Genomic DNA, 20,528 nt, shown 5'->3' on the forward strand with positions numbered 1-20,528 from the left:
ATAAATATGCCAAAAATACAGGTAACTACTATAAAGGGATAGAATATGACTCTAAAAATGAAAAATAAAAATGTTTTTTAAAAAAGGGATTTATAAGATGTTGGTTGAAAAAGGGAAAAAGAAAAATTCAAAAAAAAAAAAAGAAAAAAGAAAAAAAGACAGTTAAAAAAAAAACACTTAACTTTTAAAGACTAAAGAATCATTGTAAAAAAGCCATGAATTCTATGTGCAGTATTCCCGTAGTGCTGGGGTTCTGCCGTTCTCATTGATCGGTAAACTTGGTCTTGGCTGGCTGTTCTCGCTGATCTTCTGGGGGAGGGGCCTGTTGCCGTGGTTCGCAAATGTCTTTGCCGGAGGCGGAAGTGCCCTGCCCTTGCCCGGTCCAGGCTAAGTAATCTGCTCAGGTTGCTCTTCAGAGCTTTTGTTCCCTGCGAGCTTTCCGTACAGCTTTGGAGGCAGAGAGTGAAAATGGCGGCCTCCCAATCTCCGCCCCGGAGGAGCCGAGAACTCAGGGCCCCGCTCTTCAGTGAGCCCCCAGAGAAAAGTCATCAGTCACTCCCGTCTCCCCAGTCACCGGCCGCACGCCGTGCTCACCCAGCCTGTGACCGCGCGTTTCTATCTCTGGCACCCGACCCCGTATGGAGTCTCCAAACCCAGCAGATCCCTGCGGTGCGCTCCCGTGCCGCTCCTCCCGGGGGAGGAAGGTGAGTCTCCCCGGATCTGCTGCTTGTTGGGTCCCTGCTGGAGGAGCAGGGGCCCGACTGTGCCGCGGATCATGGTTTATGGCAACCCCGAGCTGAGAGCCCGCGCCTGGGCTCCGCCTCTGCAGCCGGCTTCCCTGCTCCGATACCTGGGAGCTCTGCCACACTCAGGCACCCCCGGTCTTTCTGTGACCCTGAGGGTCCTGAGACCACACTGTCCCGGAGGGTTCCACCCCCCGCTTAGCCACCAGAGCGACGTCCCTCAGCGGAGCAGACTTTTAAAAGTTCCGATTTTGTGCTCCGTGGTTCTATCACTTGCCAGAAGCGGCCGACGGAGGCCCCTCCCCCGCCGTCTATCCTCCCGAATATCGCCTCGGATTCACTTCTCCACACGTCCTACCTTCCAGAAAGTAGTCGCTTTTCTGATGAGAGAGTTGTTGCTATTCTTTTCTTCGATCTCCTTTTGAGTTCGTAGGTGTTCAGAATGGTTTGATCCCTATCCAGCTGAATTCCTGAGAGGAGACGAAATCCAGGTCTCCTACTCCTCCGCCATCTTGCTCCGCCCCCCCCAATAAACCAGTTACATGCTATCTGATCGTGAACCTGGTGATGTTTAAAAATCATCAGTGAGTCATAAACATATTAGTGATATATTAAATGAACTAATCATTTTCAAAACAATAGGTAACGTATGAGCTTAGCGTTGTAAACCCTCAATGTGTGTGTCAAGGTACCGAGGAAGCTTGGAAAGAAAAACCAGGCAGGTACATACATGAGAATGCCGTGGTCGAGAGCATAAAATTTGGACCTAAAGGGAGCTTGAGTATACTTCTGCTCTCTCTCTATCTGTGTGACTTCAGGGAAATAATTTTACCTTTTGGAGCCGAAGTTGGGATTTTTTTAATGTAAAAGGAGGATAAATAATAATACCTAATTCTATATGGTAGTTGGTTGGCTGAAATAATATGTACTGGGACGCCTGGGTGGCTCAGTCGTTAAGCGTCTGCCTTCAGCTCAGGTCATCGTCCCGGGGTCCTGGGATCAAGCCCTGCATCGGGCTCCCCACTCTGCGGGAAGCCTGCTTCTCCCTCTCCCACTCCCCCTGCTTGTGTCCCCTCTCTCGCTGTCTCTCTCTGTCAAATAAATAAATAAAATCTTAAAAAAAAAAAAAAAGAAATAATATGTACCAAAGTCTTAACACAGAGCAATTGCTCAGTTAGTGGTAGATATCATTAACAATGCTTTAATTTATCAAAATGTTAACAGTGGTTATATCTAGGCAATGGGGATCTTGCTGTTTATTATATTTTATGTTTTTGTCAAAATATATAATATATACAATGTAAATGAATCCAGTATGTATTTGATCACACACACGCTTAGTCCCTGAACAGGTTTTATCTCTGATAAACGTTGAGTCACTTGCATTTGACTCAAATGAGATAAAGAAGGCAAAGAATAGGATCTCTTTGACACGGAGGAGGAACATATGGCCATGGGAAGCCCCCCAGTGGAATGCCGCTTGTCAGTGTCGGGCTTACACTTGAACCCATCCTTCCGATTCTAAGTTCACTGTCCATTCTCCAAGATTAAAAGAAGAAACCTATCAGGTCTGCCTTTCTTAGAACAGTATGGAAAACAAAATCAACTACATATTCAAAATAATGAAGAGGTCCTGCCTTCAAGGATTGCTGTAACATTTTCTCTGTTTTCCCTCCAGCTTTGATTTACATCTAAAGTACAATATCTTCTGACTGCTAGTACGTGTCTAGTTTTTTTTTTATTATGTTATGTTAATCGCCATACATTACATCATTAGTTTTTGATGTAGTGTTCCATGATTCATTGTTTGTGCATAACACCCAGTGCTCCATGCAGAACGTGCCCTCTTTAATACCCATCACCAGGCTAACCCATCCTCCCACACCCCTCCCCTCTAGAACCCTCAGTTTGTTTTTCAGAGTCCATAGTCTCTCATGGTTCATCTCCCCCTCCGATTTCCCCCCCTTCATTCTTCCCCTCCTGCTCTCCTCTTCTTTTTTTTTTTTTTAAACATATACTGTATTATTTGCTTCAGAGGTACAGATCTGTGATTCAACAGTCTTGCACAATTCACAGCACTCACCATAGACGTGTCTATAGTTTTTTTAACTGCTTCAGCTAGATTGCTGACACCTGGGTCTGTACTGTGCACGTGGCTTATTTAAAAACAATATAGTTCATTAGCATGTTTTAGAAGTGAGACTTGGTTTAGGAGTCTTTATAATATTTTTGAAACTCCAGTGAAACCCTGGTGCCTTCCTGAATCTTGGCAGATTACATAAGACTCTGAGGTCGATGAAAAGCTTTCCTGGGCCTTGTAAGCAGAAACTGAGTATTGTTTTTTTTTTTTTTTTTTTAAGATTTTATTTATTTATTTGACAGAGAGAGAGAGACAGAGAGAGAGGGGACACAAGCAGGGGGAGTGGGAGAGGGAGAAGCAGGCTTCCCGCTGAGCAGGAAGCCCGATGCGGAGCTCGATCCCGGGACCCCGGGATCATGACCCGAGCCGAAGGCAGACGCTCAACCATCTGAGCCACCCAGGCGCCCCCTGAGTATTGCTTTTTTAAAATTCATTAAGGAGATACAGACATACTTGGACATAGTGTCACCATAGAAATAGAAAAACAACTAAATTTCCTCCCCCTCCCTTTTTTTTTTTCCTCCATAGCTTAAAGGGAGCTGATGCTGGCAATGGGATCAGAGTGTTCGTGCCTGATATCGGGATGTTCATTGCTAGTCTGACCATCTGGCTCGTCTGCAGAAACATTGTTCAGAAACCAGTGACAGAAGAAGCAGCACAGTATAACTCGGAGTTTGAAAATGAAGAATTGGTAAATCTGATTTCATGCATCTATCCTCCTTCTTTGATTTCTGAGGGCCTTGAACCTTCTAATAAGTTGTGTAAGAGTGAAATGTGCAAAGCACTTAAGCTTTGGGGTGCTTGGCTTCAGTTACGTTGCACAGCCCCTGGTGTAGTTCTGATGGGTAGGCATTCGCATCCACATCTTGGCCATGAGGAGCCAGTTCAAGGAACATGAGGCTGCCCTTCGTGAGGCATTCATCCTGACCCAATGTTCTTTTCACTCTCATCTAATATTATCTCAGATGGTTAACCTTCTAGATTCATAATATTATGGCCCATTGTCTAGATACCTTAGTTATTACAAAATATTTAGAGAAGAAGTAACATCTGGTAGTTTGGGGAGAAAAAAAGTAATTCCTCCCTGAAGGGAAGCTTTCTGGTCCGTGCACCTTGCTCTTCAGAGTGGACTTGTGTTAGCATGTTTTGATCAAGTTATTTTAAAGCATTCCAGAGAAAAAATATATACCTTTGGGAAAGTGTAAGAATTGGAAAAAGATAACGATAATGAGGGAAATGTATGTTAATTTTTAGCTATGTGTTTTAGCAGAAAGAGTTTCAGGAGGATCAGGGAGCACGTCAGATCTCATTCGGTGTATGAGAGCAAGTTAGACAGCTCATCCCTGTCCCCGGACCTGTTTCTGAACACTGATCCATTCTAATGACTCTACTTTGTTATATGAGTTTCAGTGACATTGATTTACAAAGTAACTGGTTTGGTAATTGAAAGATGAAATTTACAAAGAGAAAATTACGAAAAAGGCTTACTCTGGACAGTTGACCCAAGACACAGACCAAATGTTCTTATTCAGAAGTTTTGGCAAGAACTTTAACCTGCAAAACTGAAGTTAATTGAAATCACTTACTTTGAGAATGGTAATCACAAAGGCCTCAAGGAAGACAAGTCTCAGTTATGGCAAGTGACCTATGTGCCTCACAAATAAGCAGCAAATTACCTTGTATAGTTATTAAAAACAGAACAATAAAGTGAGGATATAATTCAACAGATCTATACAATCTAGAAATGATACTACTGCTGAAAATCATTTATGGGTAAAAAACACAATCACATCGATCACATTGCATATCAATATTCTGCTATTTTTAAGGCAAATGTTAACAAGTACTTGGTGTAAAAAACAATTATAGCAGGGTAGTAACTAACCCTATCTTGCATTTAAGTCTACAAACTATGCAGCACTTGTCAGTGTCTTAAAAATGGGTAAAACTATGAGAATGCCTTTTCTTCTTGTTGGCTTTCCAATTTTAAAGGAAAACTTAAAATTTTAATTTTCAGTTTTATATTTGAACTTCAATTTATAATAGTTATAATTTTGAAAATCATCTGGCTTTGATAATTATCGCCAAAATTGTCCAAGTTTGGTGAAAGTAACCCCATGAACCCTCCAGACTTAGGATTTTTCATTACTATTATTTATAAAGGCAAGATTATTTTTCAGTTATCCTCATATTATAAATAGAAGATAAAGGATATTTATTGTAAATGGAGTAGACTCTGAAGGCAGACATCGAAGCTACTAACAGTGGCTATGTGATGTTGAGAAACTTGTTTATTCTCTTTCTTCTGCAAAATGAGGATGGTCATAATCCTACGTAATGGATTTGCTGTAAGCACTAAATGAAATGTCAAATAAAACACACCTAGTGCAGCGCCTACTCAATGGGGTGCTTAATGAGATGCTACTTGCTCTCCTCACCTCTCTTTTCTCCAACTGGAGAGGTCCTAGAGCAGTTTCAAATTCAGAGTCCTCTTAGAATGATAGAAAGTAAAGTTGGGTGGTGAGTTTGAAGCCAGCCCACTCAGTAAGAGAATTCCTTCTGTGCTCTTTGTCACAGATAGACATAAGTGAATGGCAAGGCTTCTTATAAAAAGAACTTCTGTCACTAAGGACAGATGCTTTTTTGCCATAGGACTAGGGAAGCCTACACTGACTGATAGAAGTTAGCGGATTTCAGGTTATGTTAAGGTCACACATCTGGTGAAGAAGAGAACACAGAACCATCAAATGGATTAGTTCTAAAATCATGTTTCCTTTTGGATTTCACACAGTTGTCAAAGATAAACTTAGGGTACTTCTCTTCCATTTGAAACCTGTTTAAATATCTGTACTCTTTATATTATTAATGGCATTATTTAAAAATAACAATAAGATGATAGACATTCTAAATATTATTTATTTGGGGGCTTTGAAAAATCCTAAATATCATTATTATGAGGTTGAATTTCTTCCCCTTTAGATTTGTTTTGGCCTCATTTAGATCTTAATTTCCATTCTCTTAGTACATTCCAGCCCTTCAGGTGGCCCGGGAGGAGCAGGCTGGTGTGTGAATCTTCTGAGATGAATCCACAAGGAAATATTTCTTACATGTGAACAATCTGGCTTGAGTCTGAAAAGAATAGAAGCACATGGCCAAAATAAGTAGGAGAATTTATTTTGTTTTGGAAGGTCCCAACATATTTCCTCCCTTTTATAAATCTTGACATTTGCACTGTAGAATGTTTGGTTTTTGAGGATCCTTTGAAAGAATAGTGTTTGCTGGCATTGTTTCTTCTTTCATTTATCTCAATGGAGAAATGGCAAGATTAATCCATTGGTGCCTGCAAGAATTTCTTTTCAAATCCGGCATTGTTTTAAACTAGCAACTAATCCCTGAAGACTCAAGAGTCTTTCCTAATCTTGCTCAACTTGATAATGAGGCTCAAGTTTGCTGTTTTAAAGGGCATCACAAATCCCTGGATTTCCGCCCCCCCCCCCCAGGGAAAGTCAGTGGGTGGGAGGATCTGCCCAGATCTTGCATTGTTACAGAGAATCTTGTATTGTACAGAGAACAGAGCTCAGTAAGGGAGCCAATTCCTCAAATGCCAAAAAAGGTTCTCTTTCAACTGACACATCTGTGGTCTTGTTTATCTGTTCATTGCAATTGAGAAGCAGATCTACAAATCATAACTGGGTGAAAGTTAATCTTAAATCTTAAAAAAAAATGAGTGACGTTATGAAAATTAAGTTGTGTAGGAAAAGGTCACCTGTGCAATGAAATGCTTTGTAATTTCACCAAACTGCTGTTTCTTGTATATTTCTGTACTACTAGCTCTTTCTAGCTATTTAATGTGATTTCAGGCTTTATTCTTTTGGAAGCAAATAGTATTCTAATATATTATTAATCCAAATTTATGAGCAACTAAATGTTTACTCAAATAGGAATTTTAGTCATGACTTGGTCTGCTTAAATAGTCTGACAAATCAAATACAAAGCATAAAAATAATATTTCAGTATAAGCATCCACCATCTGTTAAAAATTCAGGTATGCAACATTTGGATCCTGCTTTATTTGGAAGTTTATTCTGAGCCACAAAACCTGTACCCTCCTTTCTGTTTTTTTTAAATTTTATTTTATTATGTTGTACCCTCCTTTCTGATGCCTAATGTCCTTTAGGCTCTCACGGCATCTGCATTCTGGCACATAAAATCACCAACAGGGCCATGCCTCAAGTTTCAGCATTGAGGTTTTAGAAGTTACTGTTCTTTTTTTTTTGGAGAGCAAGGAACAAAGAATGAAAGAAATCAATCTTTTTACTGTCACCTTCTAATAAGGCATTCAGCATCTCCCCTGAGATTTAGTCCAAAATCACCTGTTTTAAGTTTTCTAGATCCTGTCTTTTCAGGCACACAGACAGGATCATCTGAAACATGGCAGCGTTCAGTAGGGTAAGAAGCTGGGCAACCGCCCACTTGCCCTACCAGCCTTGAGCTTCCTGGCTTTTGCCGCCTCTCAAGGTCACTCTCAGGAACAAGGCAAGGACTTACTGTCCTATGTCCCCCAAAATGTAGCACCCTGGGTCTGTCTTCTCTGGGTTAAACACATTTACAGTTTGGGGGAACCTTTAATTGTGGTGATTTTAGATGCCATTAGTTTAAATAAAGAGAAAGTTTCTAACTGGAGAAAATCATTGGCCTGTTGTCTTCAAAAAGCTTCAGGAAGGCTCAGTATTACAGTATGAGCTTCAGGATGAGTATCACGGAGACAAGTTACCTTTAGATCCATGGCTAAATGTATCCCCCACTGTCTTTCAGCTACATCTCCCAGGACACAAGGTGAGACCATGGAGTCCCTCTCATCCTTTCCTCTGAGAGAAATACACCGGGAGAGCATACCCACTTTATCACATAGAAAGGCAGGGATGTTATATTATGGGCATATGTTAGTTGACTGAACTTTGACCAGCCTGGACTTGAATATGTGACCAGTAGTAAAAATAAAGGAAAGAATAAGCAATTATGAAGGCAGCTCAAATATTTTTACATTATTAAAATAAGACTATTCCAAATTAAATACACCTTCATTTCTCTCCCATTTGTTCATTCATTTAACATCATTTAACAATGTGTGCCTATTCTCTGCTTTGTTTTTTGAAGAAAATCAAAGCTGTGAAGTAGACTTTTACCCTTAACAATATGTCTAGATCAAACTTGTAGAAATTTTCAGAATATTTTGTTCTGTCCTTGATATATTTGACAGGTGATCTTGTGCATTTGAATTGCAAATAACAACAAAACACCCACAAGGGAGACTTGTTTGGGGAGATTGCAGAGCCCAGTGTCCCTTCAGTGAGGGTAGCTTGGTCAGGCACAGTGGGTGGGGAGGAACCTGTGTGTCCCACTCCGGCTACCTGGTCCTGCTCCAGAGGTCTGCATCTCCCTCTCCTTTGAGGTTGGTCGTGCTTTCCATCCTTCTCTCAACCGTAAATACTGAGATGGAATTGTCACCAACTTAATGTCATTTAAGTCCCCATGTTTCTTTCAAAGTATTGGTGGCGTGTTTGAGGGCAGGAGCTCGATCTCCCTTCCCTCCTTCCACCCAGCCTTCCTGCTGACTGCCCACCCAAGTTCACAGGATCGCCGTTCACTCAGTTGCTAGAGCCCCGAGCCCTGGTAAGACCCTTGATTCCTTGGACTCCTTATCCATTATCATCAACAAGTCCTATGGGTGCTCCTCGACATTTTCTCTAACATCTGGTTGCCTTTCTCTGTCTCTCCTGCCACAGTCCTCATCCCACCTCTCAACCAGACCGAGAAATAACCTGCAGCTGGGTCTCCCCGCCTCCAGCCCCTGTTCTTCCTCTATTCCACTGCTACCACACTCTCTGCCTTATCCAGATTGCCCTTGTAAAATTATAAATCAAACTATGTCACTTCCTTGTAAAATTATAAATTTTATATCCACATTATCCTTGTAAAATTATAAATCAGACTATGTCACTTCCTTAGCTAAAACACCTCATTGGAGTCTCATTAAATGAGAACAAAATTCAGGCTCCTAACCCTGAGGGCCATGGCACTTCCTGCCTCCATACCCTCATCCTGGGCTCTGGCCCACTCCCTCTCTGTGCTTCTCTGTGCCCAGAACCAACTAGCTCTCTCCCATCTTCCTAGAGTTCACTCCCTGCTCATTCACAGCTAGTTCTTCCTCCATCATCAGGTGACCTCTTTCCCACCCACCCGGATTATTCCCTAGTCTTTGTCTTGTTATATCCATAACATTTATTCCACTCTGTAATTATTCTACATACCGCTTTTTGTTGTTATTTGCTATCTCCCTCACTAAAGTATAAGCTGTCTTGTTCTCTGTTGCAGCAAACCTTAAGTTAGCAAAGTAACCTGAGATTGGACACATAGTAATACTTATATACTTAATCAAGTTAAATGGTTAATTGATTAATATGGAGGCTTGCACAAAGCAACCTAAGGTATAAAACTAAAGCAACAAACCATAAGGAGTCAGCCCTGGACCAGGATTATCTGCAAAGAGCTGCTTCTCCCCCGAACTATCAGAGGACTTGGCAGGGCCAGGGAAACCCATACATCTGTCTTCAGTGATCTCTCCTTGCTATGACTTCAGAGAAGCATGCGTATTTATCCATGGGCACGCTTATTTATTCAGTACCTACTAGGTACCAGGATGGGCAAAAAGGAAGGTCTAACATAGACTGTTCTTTTTTTTTTTTTTTTTTGCTTTGCTTTCCAGGACATTTGTCCTTTTTTTTTTTCATCATGTTTGCTTTGGGAATAACTGGAATTGGGCATTCCAAATCCCCATAACTAGGATTTTATATTCTCACTTTATAAACAGTTATATTCACTTGGTTTATTTCCTCCGAGTGAGCGCAGACTTCTGGGGTCCCAGGGCGGATTACCCCCCTAGACCTGGCACAGTGCTCAGAGCAGAGCTTAGGCTCAGGAAAAGTTCTGAGGGGAGGGAGGAACTGTCCTGGAGGATGGAGAAGGAATGAGTGGATTCCAGAGCAGCTAGAGCAGGGCTCAGCCTTTGAACATTTTAACAACAAAGACTTGCATTTTGTTTACATTGCAGCCCATCCGAAGGTATTATATGGGTCCTGAATCTTTCAGGACATTTTGGAGCAACAGGAAGGGTTGTGTGCCCTCAAAATGCTGCTTTGTTATCACTTCCTGAATTCTGTATTTCTAGAGGGAACACCAGGTATGTCAGTTAGGAGTGCTAAACTCAGCTGTTTCTTATAAGAGAAAATGGATGGTTCAGGGTCAGTAATAATCTCTCTCACCAGAGACAAACTGAGTAGACGGTATCGGGTGTGTGTGTGTGTGTGTGTGTGTGTGTGTGTGTGTGTGTGTGTGTGTTTAAATACTGACTTGGTTTTGTGGTATGCCATTAGGTGAGTTTTTAAAATAAACCCTAAAGATATAAACCTTTAAAATAATGGTCAGGCCAGTTTGGCTACTCTCCATTATTGTTCATTTCCTTTTCAAATGATGTTCAGGTGGTTCTCAAAGATTGGTGCAATCTCTAAGTTGGCAATTTGGCCTGGGACCTTTTGGAAGGTTTTGATGCAGGGCCCATTCCAGAGCTATGTAATGAGAGTGTCAGGGAGGGATGGGGATGTGGATGGTGGCGCCAGGCTCCACTGCTCTTGCAAGTTTGGAAAAATAATCTTCCTAAAACAAGTGTGGCCGTAGAATGAAATATTTATCTGTATGATGCTGTCCCGTTAGGTTTACATAACTCATGGTGACATCACACGGACGAGGCGCTCTCTCTACTCCCTTCCACAGGCAACACGGTGCCCATAGCATTTGTCTTGTGCAGTGAGGCACCGCACTTGCCTTTTCCTTCCTTGGGCTCTTCTGCTGAGATGAACCCATTCTGCAAAGGTAAATTGTTAACTTTTAATAATAAACAATGAAAAAACAACTCATGACACTTTAGAAAAATGTTCCTTTGCCTCCAGATCGTTTGTGACTTTGATACACTCCGTTGACATGTTTTTATAGCATGGTTTTAGCCACAAAGAAGAAAGTGGATTCATCTGATGAGAAGTTCTGGCCTAACACGTAAAGGTTGACTGAAACCGGAAGGAGGTTCCACAGATAAATTACTTCAATGTATTTTCCAGTTAAGGGAGTCTGCCTAGCATAGGATTCCAACAAGATGTTTGCAGTTTTGTCTAGCCTGCAGAGCATGGAATCTGTTGATCGGGCGTTGTGGATGGAAGCCTTGCGTGGAGTCTTGATTGGCTGCTTCAGAATCACGTAGGGCAGCTCTTTGATCATACGGAGGCCTGAGATTCGCTCCCAGAATTTCTCATTTAGGAAGTTTGAGGTGAAGCTAGGTAGGTACCTGCTCTCTTAAAGATTCCCGGGTGATCATCAGGACTTACCCCGACCCAGGTTGAATCTTTGAGTGCTCGGAGCTAAAGAAAAATGGATGTTTGCGTTCCACCAAAACTAACTGTCCTATCCTCCCTGTCCAAATTGTGTGGGAATGACTGCCATGTGCCGAGTGTGGGGAGGCAGCTGTAGATACGGCGGCTGCTTGGCGCTCAGACCCTCTCGCAGAAGTGCCATGGGAATACATGTTGGCACATTCGAAGTGGGGAACTTTTAGCAAAGGCAAGTTAAAGGATTTACATGTCTTCAAATAAGTTGTAGATGTTGACAAGTTCCATAAATAATATGGAATTTTTTTTTTTTTTTGCCTTTCTAAACTGTAAAGTGTTTTCTTTTAAATTTCTAAGATCGCTTTGGAACCAGGGGAATTAAATCTTCTTTTATATGGGCGCCTTGGTGGCTCAGTTGGTTAAGCGACTGCCTTCGGCTCAGGTCATGATCCCGGAGTCTTGGGATCGAGTCCCACATCGGGCTCCTGGCTCAGCCGGGAGCCTGCTTCTCCCTCTGACCCTATCCCCTCTCATGCTGTTTCTCTCTCTCTCTCTCAAATAAATAAATAAAATCTTTAAATAAATAAATCTTCTTTTATAGCTACTCCTTAGCTTCAAGGCCAGAGTCTGGATGCATTCGAATGCCGGGAGAGATTACAACTCCCACAAGCAAAGGCTGCTTGTTAGTAAATACATTTGAGCGCGTGGACGCTGTTCCAGAGGATCAGTGTTTATCCTTCACCAGACGAATCATTTAGGGGGAGAAAGCCTGCCTGTTAAAAAGCAGGCCTGACGTGACTAATGGCAGTTCTGGCCCCAGGCTGGATAGTGGGGGCTCACAGAGGCCAACCTGGCTCACTTTCGGCTCCCTCTCAGCGTGGCAGGTTTAGAAAGCATTTCCGACTGAGGGCCCCAGGGATTCCGGTACAAAAATGCTGAAAACCCTCAAGTACAGTGGTATGTTTATAAAAATCACGGGGGCCCCAGTCCCACCCAAGAGAAGTCAAGGAAATGCGTTTGTCTAACCTCACAAAGGTTCTCAACCAGAGTACTATATTTGATTTAATCTATATCCGCAGCAATTCTACAACTGAATAATAAGCCACTTATTAGGAAAGTTAGGAGTGTGTTTCTGACTGGGACCTGGGCGGCTCTAGCTGTGTTGTCTCTCAGGGTCTCCCCAGGCGGCTCTAGCTGTGTTGTCTCTCAGGGTCTCCTTTCTCAAGTACGGTCACTGAAGGTTTGGGCCCAGCTTTCTTCCTCAGGGAGGATTTTTATGTGTCGCCCCATGAACAGATGGTTTGTATGTGGATGGCGGTGTGGGTGCCATAGCAATAGCTTCTCTGGATGGGTCCCCACAGACACTCTTGGGGGCGCCAGAGCAGGTGGAAAGGAAGAGCTGGTATGGGACGTGGGGGCCTTAAGAGCTTGGGAGGGGATCCTATGGCCAAGGACACATTCCAAGCATGTCCCAAGGCCAAGAGAGCCTGTGGACTCTGGGTTCCCCACGTGGTTTCCTACAGGCGGAGCTTCTAGGCAAAGATTAGGGTAAGGCTGGAGAGACAGACTGGTTCCAGGTGTGGTAGTGCCTGAGAGGTGGGCAAGCTCTGTATTCTCTCCAGGTAATCTCATCAGACCCCTGACTTTAGAAACCATCACTCTACCACTGAAATTCAGATAGACCTCTCTAGTTTCCACCTCCCTCCAGCCCTCCAGATCCCTGTGCTGGCTGCCCTTGTAACATCTCCAACAACATAGCCATCTCAGAACTGAATTCCACCCCCTACCTGCTCCCCCCTTGCTTATCCCCATCCCCATCTCCTCAATAATGACAAAAATACAGGAACTGTCTTTGATTCTTCTCTGTCCCTCCTCCCTCCACATCAAATTCACCGATGAGTTCTGCTGACTTGACCTTTAAGACAAACAGCAGAGACACCAACCTCTCTTCAGCTCCATGAGCTCCTGTCTCCTCCTCGACCACAGCAGTAGCCTCCTCGCTGCGGTCTCCCTTGGCATCACCATGTGCAATAGACCACGTCATAGCCCTCACTATGTGGAGTGATTGGCGATCAGACTCAGAGTGAGTTCAAGAGAAATGAGGAGTAGGGGAAGTGACGCCATGTTTTTAGCCAACTCTTGGAGAGTCACTTTGAGAGGCAAATATGGGTTGGAAGGGGTGTGGGTTGGAGATGGTGAGGCATGTTTTGTTTGTTGATGGGGAGATATGGGAGAGGGAGCATGAGGTAATGCAGAGGGGGGAGGATGGCTGGGACCATCCTTTTCCCTGGTGTCTCAAGGCATGCAGCTCATCCACAGTCACAGGACAGGGGGGCCTGATTACCTGCTGCACAGGTGAGCTTTAGATTGGTAGGCTGATGTGCCAGCCTGGGGTTAGCCCCCCTTCTCTCAATGAAGTAGGAAGGGGACTCATCGGCTGACAACGGGGAGGGTGAATTGGTAGAAGAGAAAGTATGTCAGAGAACATGTGCCTTCTTTCTGAACCTACCATGGTGCCTTTGACCAGCTCTTCCCCCCATCTGGAATGTTCTTGCTGAGGATTTGCACATGGCTGGTGACTTTGTGACATTCAGATGGTGGCTTAAATGTCACCTCCTCAGAGAGGCTCTCCCTGACCTCAGAACCTAAAATAGCCACCCTGCTACTCACAGTCACATCACCCTATTTTAATTCTCTGACTAGGGTTTGTTACTGAGAGATATTCAGCTTGTTAATTTTCTACTTGCCTACATGTTTATCACTGCATCTCTTAGGAGATACTAGCACACACTAGGCCCTGAACCTGCAGAGAAGTCTTCATGAATAAGCATGAGACATCCCTTTTCCTTCAGGAAAAGATGCAAATGTGTCATGATGGAATACAATAGAACCCAACTTGGGTATATAGACTTGAATAGGCCCGAGATTAAATCTGTGTGTGTGGTGTGGAGGGTGATTGTGCATCCTGGCCCCTTGGTTTCAGCAATGGACAGCTGAAGTTACGAGTGGCGTGTACCTTCTAGGCAAAGAGAAGATTTCTGAGTTCTCCAGGCCACTCGGGACTAACTTGAACTTCCTACCAGACTTCCTTTGTTGGCTTCCTTTAGTGCATGTGGGCATAGTTAGAGGTTGTTACCATTAGTGAATATTATTTAAATATCTGAACTAAGTGTATCAAGAAAAAACCTTTAAAATAGGAGAATGGAGAGGCTGGGCTGAAAAAAAAAAACAAACCTTTAAAAGGGGAAAAATGGAAAGGCTGGGCTGTACTCTTTTTTTTTTTTTAAAGATTTTATTTATTCATTCATGAGAGATAGAGAGAGAGAGAGAGGCAGAGGGAGAAGCAGGCCTCCCACGGAGCAGGGAACCCGATGCGGGACTCGATCCCAGGACCCTGGGATCATGACCTGAGCTGAAGGCAGACGCCCAACCATCTGAGCCACCCAGGCGCCCTGGGCTGTACTCTTTAAACCTTAAAGAGATGTCTGAACTGGACCTAAGGACCTTTCTGGCTCTTCAGCTAGTGCATTTTCAATTGGGCTTAAGAGAAGACTGCTAGCCTAGGGGCAAATGTAAATAAAACCTCATGCATCTGAAACTACCTTCTGTCTTAAAATGATGGCTTCTTTCTAACAACTTTAAAAAATAATCCTAAACCTTCTAGGAAAAACTAATTAGCCAAAAAACCTTTTGATTTAGTCTCTAAAAACAAAACAGACAAAAACACCTTGTATTCCCAGTTTAAAATAATGCATAGGGGGGCCTGGGTGGCTCAGACGTTAAGCGTCTGCCTTTGGCTCAGGTCATGATCCCAGGGTCCTGGGATCGAGCCCCGCATCGGGCTCCCTGCTCAGCGGGAAGCCTGCTTCTCCCTCTCCCACTCCCCCTGCTTGTGTTCCCTCTCTCGCTGTGTCTCTCTCTGTCAAATAAATAAAATCTTTAAAAATAAATAAATAAAGTAATGCATAGAAATATGTATATATTCTGCCCATGTGTTTCTTCCCCAAATCTCTGACGATAGTACTGATGGGCTGAAGCATTCAGGATTGAATCTGTATATCATTCTCTAAAAGGATAAAATAGGAAGTAACTGTATATCTAGTCAAGTAACCCAAAACCACTCACCCTCCCATGGCCAGGAAACACTAAAATAATGGACAGAATTTACTTCAGAAAGAAAAGGGATTTCATAAGCACTGATTGAACCACCATTTTGGTTCAAGCCAAAAATACTCTCATCAAACTACCTATCACCTTGGTGGCAGACCATAAATGTGAGGAACCGAACCCAGATTGATGAAAGTTAAGATTTTGATAGATGTTTCAGTTTCTTCTTCTGTGTATAAAAAATGAGTTCATGTGGCTCAGACAACACGCTGTTCAGGGTCCTTTGATTGGTGATGTTTCCTGTTTACTTCTTTAGGAAAGATCCAAGTGACTTGGGCTTTCACAAGCACTGTCAGAGACCTGGGGGGACATAAGTGGTTGTCTGCAGTTTTCTGTTGGTTTGTGAAGTTCACCTCACTGACTGACCCATAAATTACAAACCATATAATCTGCTGGGTGGGGAGACAGAGTTCTGGACTGCAGTGTTTTGTGTTTCTCCGTTATTTAGGCTGGAGGAGAAAAAATAGATCCAGAAGAGGCACTGATCTACGAAGAGGATTTAGATGAAGGGGACGGTGTTGAAGGCGAGGTGGAAGAGAGCACAAAATTAAAAATGTTCCGCAGACTCGCCTCTGTGGCCTCCAAGCTTAAGGAGTTTATCGGCAACATGATCACCACCGCGGGAAAGGTCGTGGTGACGATTTTACTCGGTTCGTCAGGTGAGCGTTTCCGGCTCCGGATGGAGCGCAGGTAGCACTTTGGCGAATACTGGAAGACATGGCTGAGGAGAAAATACAGGAAGAAACCATTCTGGTCTGTGACACCAAACTCATAACCGTAGCTGCTGGAAAACTGGCCACGTGTACACAGCATACACAACAGAAATCATTTTTCCTGTTCAGTTGTAGCGTTTGGGTTTTTAGTTGGTTTCTGTCAACCTCCGTAAAGCCATCTTTTCCTATGTCTTAAGTGATGTCATGTTTTATGTGTAGATCCGAAAAACCACTCTTCTCCCCCAGAGCCCAGGAAGGGCAATGGGCTCTGATGAGAATGTTGGTGTCCCTCTCCGGAGCCACATGTGTGCCTTCTGAAAGCATGTCTGTTTACATTGGGTCGTTAGTAATCTTAATTTAACTCTCCAGGATATACTATTTTTCTTCCTCAGATTGTAATCTTGCAGCACAGACACTCACTTCCTTTAAATCTTGGCTGCCGACCGCTTGTTCCATAATAATGTTATCTCCATCTTCTCCCTCCTTCCATCCCACTGTTGGCGCTGCCCCAGAGCCACTGGGAAGTTTAGGCCATACCTCTTCGTGGAAAGTGCACGAGATGAAACAATGTGACTGTTTTTTCAGAGGGAAATTAAAAAGTGGGAAAGTGAATAGAATTTCTCGAGAAATATATCCCAATATTTTAACAAAGGGTCATTTCAAAATGCCCCCCGCCAAGGTTTTTAAATGCCTGTCAAAGAATTACCTCACTTTACGTGCCCCCTTGTGGTAATAGTGCAAATCAAATTTTGTGGGGTAGGGCAAAGTTTTAGTGAGACTTTGCCACAGATGTAATATTGTTATGAATCCTACTTAACCAAAAAAAAAGTAAGTCATTATAAAAAATGATATCAGGGAAAGTTGGAATGGACACACAAGTACTCCTGAAAAGTTGGGGGGGAAGTAGAAAGATGGAAACAGGCAAGCAAATATGCTAAATTCTATTGTATGAAAAGTAGATATTTACTCTGCTCAAACACCGTGGGAAGAATTTCTTCATCATATTGTGTTTCTTTATATTTACAAATATCACTTTATGTATGACATTTTTTCACAACAAAAATAGCATAAGTTCTGATTTAATAAATAAAATGTGATTCATACTTTAATAATTTGATCCATCCCTGAAAGCATATGAAGGAAATGTCCATAATCTCCAAGAGTTACATTTCCTGAGTGGTAAATGATTTTCTGGTTCTGTGCAATTTGTCATGACCGTATCTCTTCTTCCTTAGGTATGATGTTGCCATCTTTGACCTCATCTGTGTACTTCTTTGTATTTTTGGGTCTGTGCACCTGGTGGTCCTGGTGCCGCACGTTCGATCCGTTGCTGTTCAGCTGTCTCTGTGTTCTGCTGGCTATTTTCACTGCGGGGCACTTGATTGGACTTTATTTATACCAGTTCCAATTCTTTCAAGAAGCGGTTCCACCCAATGACTACTATGCGAGGTAAGAGAAATGGTGAAGACATTTCAAGGGGAGCTAGGCCTCCTTTATGATCTTGTTTGAATTTGCAGGGGTTCTTCTCAATGCCAGTTAATGAGCTCAGCAAAGTTTGGCGGGGATGGGAGAAGCAATCTAGCGCTTTCAAGTTATTGAATGACAAAATCTAGAAGGAAGTAGAAGGTCTCTTCAGACAGAGGTGCTGCTGGGACATGGAGAGAGGGGAGGCTGCTGTTTGGTCTCAGCTGTGGAAAGAGATCCCAGAAGAACATTTTAAATCAAAGAATAAAAAAAAAGTGTTAAGGCATCCAGCTGGAGGATGCTCTCACGGGCCAAATAATAGAGCATCAAAAATAATAATGACTTGATTGTAAAAATATAAAAATAAGAAGGCATGAATTCATGGGGAAAGAGAGATAGAGAGCTAATTTGCTTCAACTGAAGACAACCATTACACCAACTCCTTACTTTGAAAAATGGGAATTAAAGGTAAAGAGTCCAGCATTTACTTTGACTTTTTAGAAGGAGTTCTAGGTGATTCTCATGATGAGACAAAAACCCACCTTTACAGGATAACACCAGCTAATGAAAGGGGAAGGAATAATAGAATTAGAAAATTACTGTTTCTCAGTTCTTAATGAAATACTGATTCTCATTGCAAACTGAAACCATTACTTGAAAAAGTTGTTGGGCTAAAAGATGTTTGCAGAATGACAACGTATAACCTCATTGATTATTCGCCAATGGCAGAGGGAAAATCAAACCTTTGTAATGGTGATCAACACTGCAACCAGTTGATCAAACTAGTACTACCCAAAGTGGGATAGCTCAACATTTCACACTTGTGATGTGATGTAATATGAAGTATACAGCATCATATTGTTAAACTTTTAGACCTAACCCCTGATTACAGTAATTTATAAAGGATAGAAAAATAATGACTCCACAGGAAAACAATCAGAGAAATACGAAATATGGATTCTACAGGGCAAATGATCCGATCTCTAGAAAACTCAGCATCACAAAAAGAAGTGTGTGTAGAGGCAGTGAGGGGAGGGACAGTTCCAGTTTAAAGGAGAACTGGGGAAACCCAGCAAACAGATGTGAAGCCCAATTCTAGATTACATCCTGGTTCAACCATAAATCTCTAAAAGACATTTTGAGGTTAAATGGGGGAAGTTTCAACATTCATTGGTTATTAGCTGATTGTATAGAATCATTGTTAATTCTCAAGTGCATGATTGTTGTGTGGGCATACAAGAAAATGTATGATTGGCATTGGGTTATCCATTGTCCTGTTTTAAGTTTTTGTCTCTGTGGAAAAGTTTATAACCGGAAGTTATGGAAAAAATAAAGGGGAACAGAAATGGCGGGAGAGAATGTGAGGGGGATGAAAGCGGTGCCAGTTTCCTTGCCTCTGATGTGTCTGGGAAGTGGTGTAGGTGCTTTTTGTCCACTTGTTGAGAAATGAGAAACCTGCAATTTAAAAGAACATAAGTAATATTATCATCCTGATGATATAGATTTGCATCATTCTTTCAAGGGATCCTTACCTGGTTTTCATGGGATAGTAAATATGAAGCAGCAATGTGTGTGTGGCCCCCCCTCACCTTGCTTTTATTGATTCATGCATAAAATCTGTCTAGTTTGTAGCTATGTCTACACAATGCTAGAAAAAAATTCAAGTTCTAAAACCACTAAAACAAGTTAGTACTCAACACACGTACAACCTAACTAATTCTAAACCCAGTTGGCATAATCTGGAGGTTTAACAAGTATAATTCAGTCTATAGAGAGAAGAAAGTTATAGACACATCAAAACTGAAGAAACACAATATGGAAACAAGCTAAGTGCCCGTTGACAGATGAATGGATAAAAAAAGATGCAGTGTATATGTACATACATACATATATCTGTATCTAAACACAATGAAATATCATTCAGCCTTAAAAAAGAAGGAAATCTTGCCACTCATGACAACGTGATGAAATTTGGGGGCATTATGCTAGTGAAATAAGTCAGACAGACTTGTCCACTTGTATATGGAATCTTAAAAGAGTCAACCCATAGAAGCAGAGTAGGGAAGTGGTTGCTGGGGGTGACATGTGGGGAGGAAGGGAGACAGGCTGGTAAAAGGATACAAACTTACTTAGGATGTGAATAAATTATGAAGATCTAATGTGTAGCAGGCCCACTATAGCTAATAGTATCTATATTGTATACTTGAAATTTGCTAAGAGAATAGATCTTAAGCAGTTTCACCAAAAAAAAGGCGGAGGGGATGATGTGAGTTCATTGGTATGTTAATTAACTTGATTGAACTAATCATTTCACAATGTACACATATATCAAATGATCACATTGTACACTTTAAATATATTACAATTTCATGTGTTGGTTATAACTGAGAAGCCTCTTTAATGGTGCAGATTTATGTAATATTTATTTATTTTAGGCAAGAGTGAATAAATGCTAAATTTCAGTACAGACAGTAGTTCTAGACTAAATGAATCCTTTGGTTTCTTTTAGACGTTTAATTTTTGGTTTATTGAACATGCATAGAAAAAATGTTTTGCACTGTTGGAAGGGCTGACTTTCACGGGGTGATTTAATTGGGAATGTAAATATCTTCTACATGCCAATAATTCCCCTTCCCCCCAGTTTAAGGCTCTTTTCTGCCATCTGGAGACTGATGATGGGAAATACAGATAATATTCAGAACCACCTTGAAAACACTTTTTGTATCAAGGATCAGCTAATACATATTTTAGACTTTGTCACAATTCTTTTCAGAAGCCATCGTAATTAGCAAAAGCAGTCATGGGCAGACTTAAAAGAATGGTGCTGTCCTCTTCCAGTAAAACTTTGTGGACACTGAAGTTTGAA

At 42.1% G+C, this 20,528-nt stretch overlaps 1 protein-coding gene across 1 annotated transcript; it reads left to right on the forward strand.

Annotated features, from left to right (window-relative positions):
- Positions 1-3,415: 3,415 nt before the first annotated feature.
- LOC115943918 (piezo-type mechanosensitive ion channel component 2-like) lies at positions 3,416-20,293 on the forward strand. The gene is made up of 3 exons (XM_081811100.1): positions 3,416-3,574; positions 15,934-16,144; positions 17,434-20,293. The coding sequence occupies exons 1-3, from the start codon at positions 3,467-3,469 to the stop codon at positions 17,649-17,651; spliced, it is 537 nt and encodes a 178-aa protein (XP_081667226.1). The 5' UTR covers positions 3,416-3,466; the 3' UTR covers positions 17,652-20,293.
- The last annotated feature ends 235 nt before the right edge of the window (positions 20,294-20,528 follow it).

The sequence above is a fragment of the Leptonychotes weddellii genome, unplaced genomic scaffold (assembly GCF_054177405.1).
Source record: "Leptonychotes weddellii isolate Sample4059 unplaced genomic scaffold, ASM5417740v2 HiC_scaffold_555, whole genome shotgun sequence".
Classification (NCBI taxonomy): Eukaryota; Metazoa; Chordata; class Mammalia; order Carnivora; family Phocidae; genus Leptonychotes; species Leptonychotes weddellii.

Bases quoted from the DNA above. Each gene is read 5' to 3' on its own strand.
- LOC115943918 (XM_081811100.1), top strand. From the start codon at position 3,467: ATGTTCATTGCTAGTCTGACCATCTGGCTCGTCTGCAGAAACATTGTT. The intron at 3,575-15,933 runs GTAAATCTGATT...TCCGTTATTTAG, and splicing joins AGTTTGAAAATGAAGAATTG to GCTGGAGGAGAAAAAATAGA. The intron at 16,145-17,433 runs GTGAGCGTTTCC...CTTCTTCCTTAG, and splicing joins GATTTTACTCGGTTCGTCAG to GTATGATGTTGCCATCTTTG.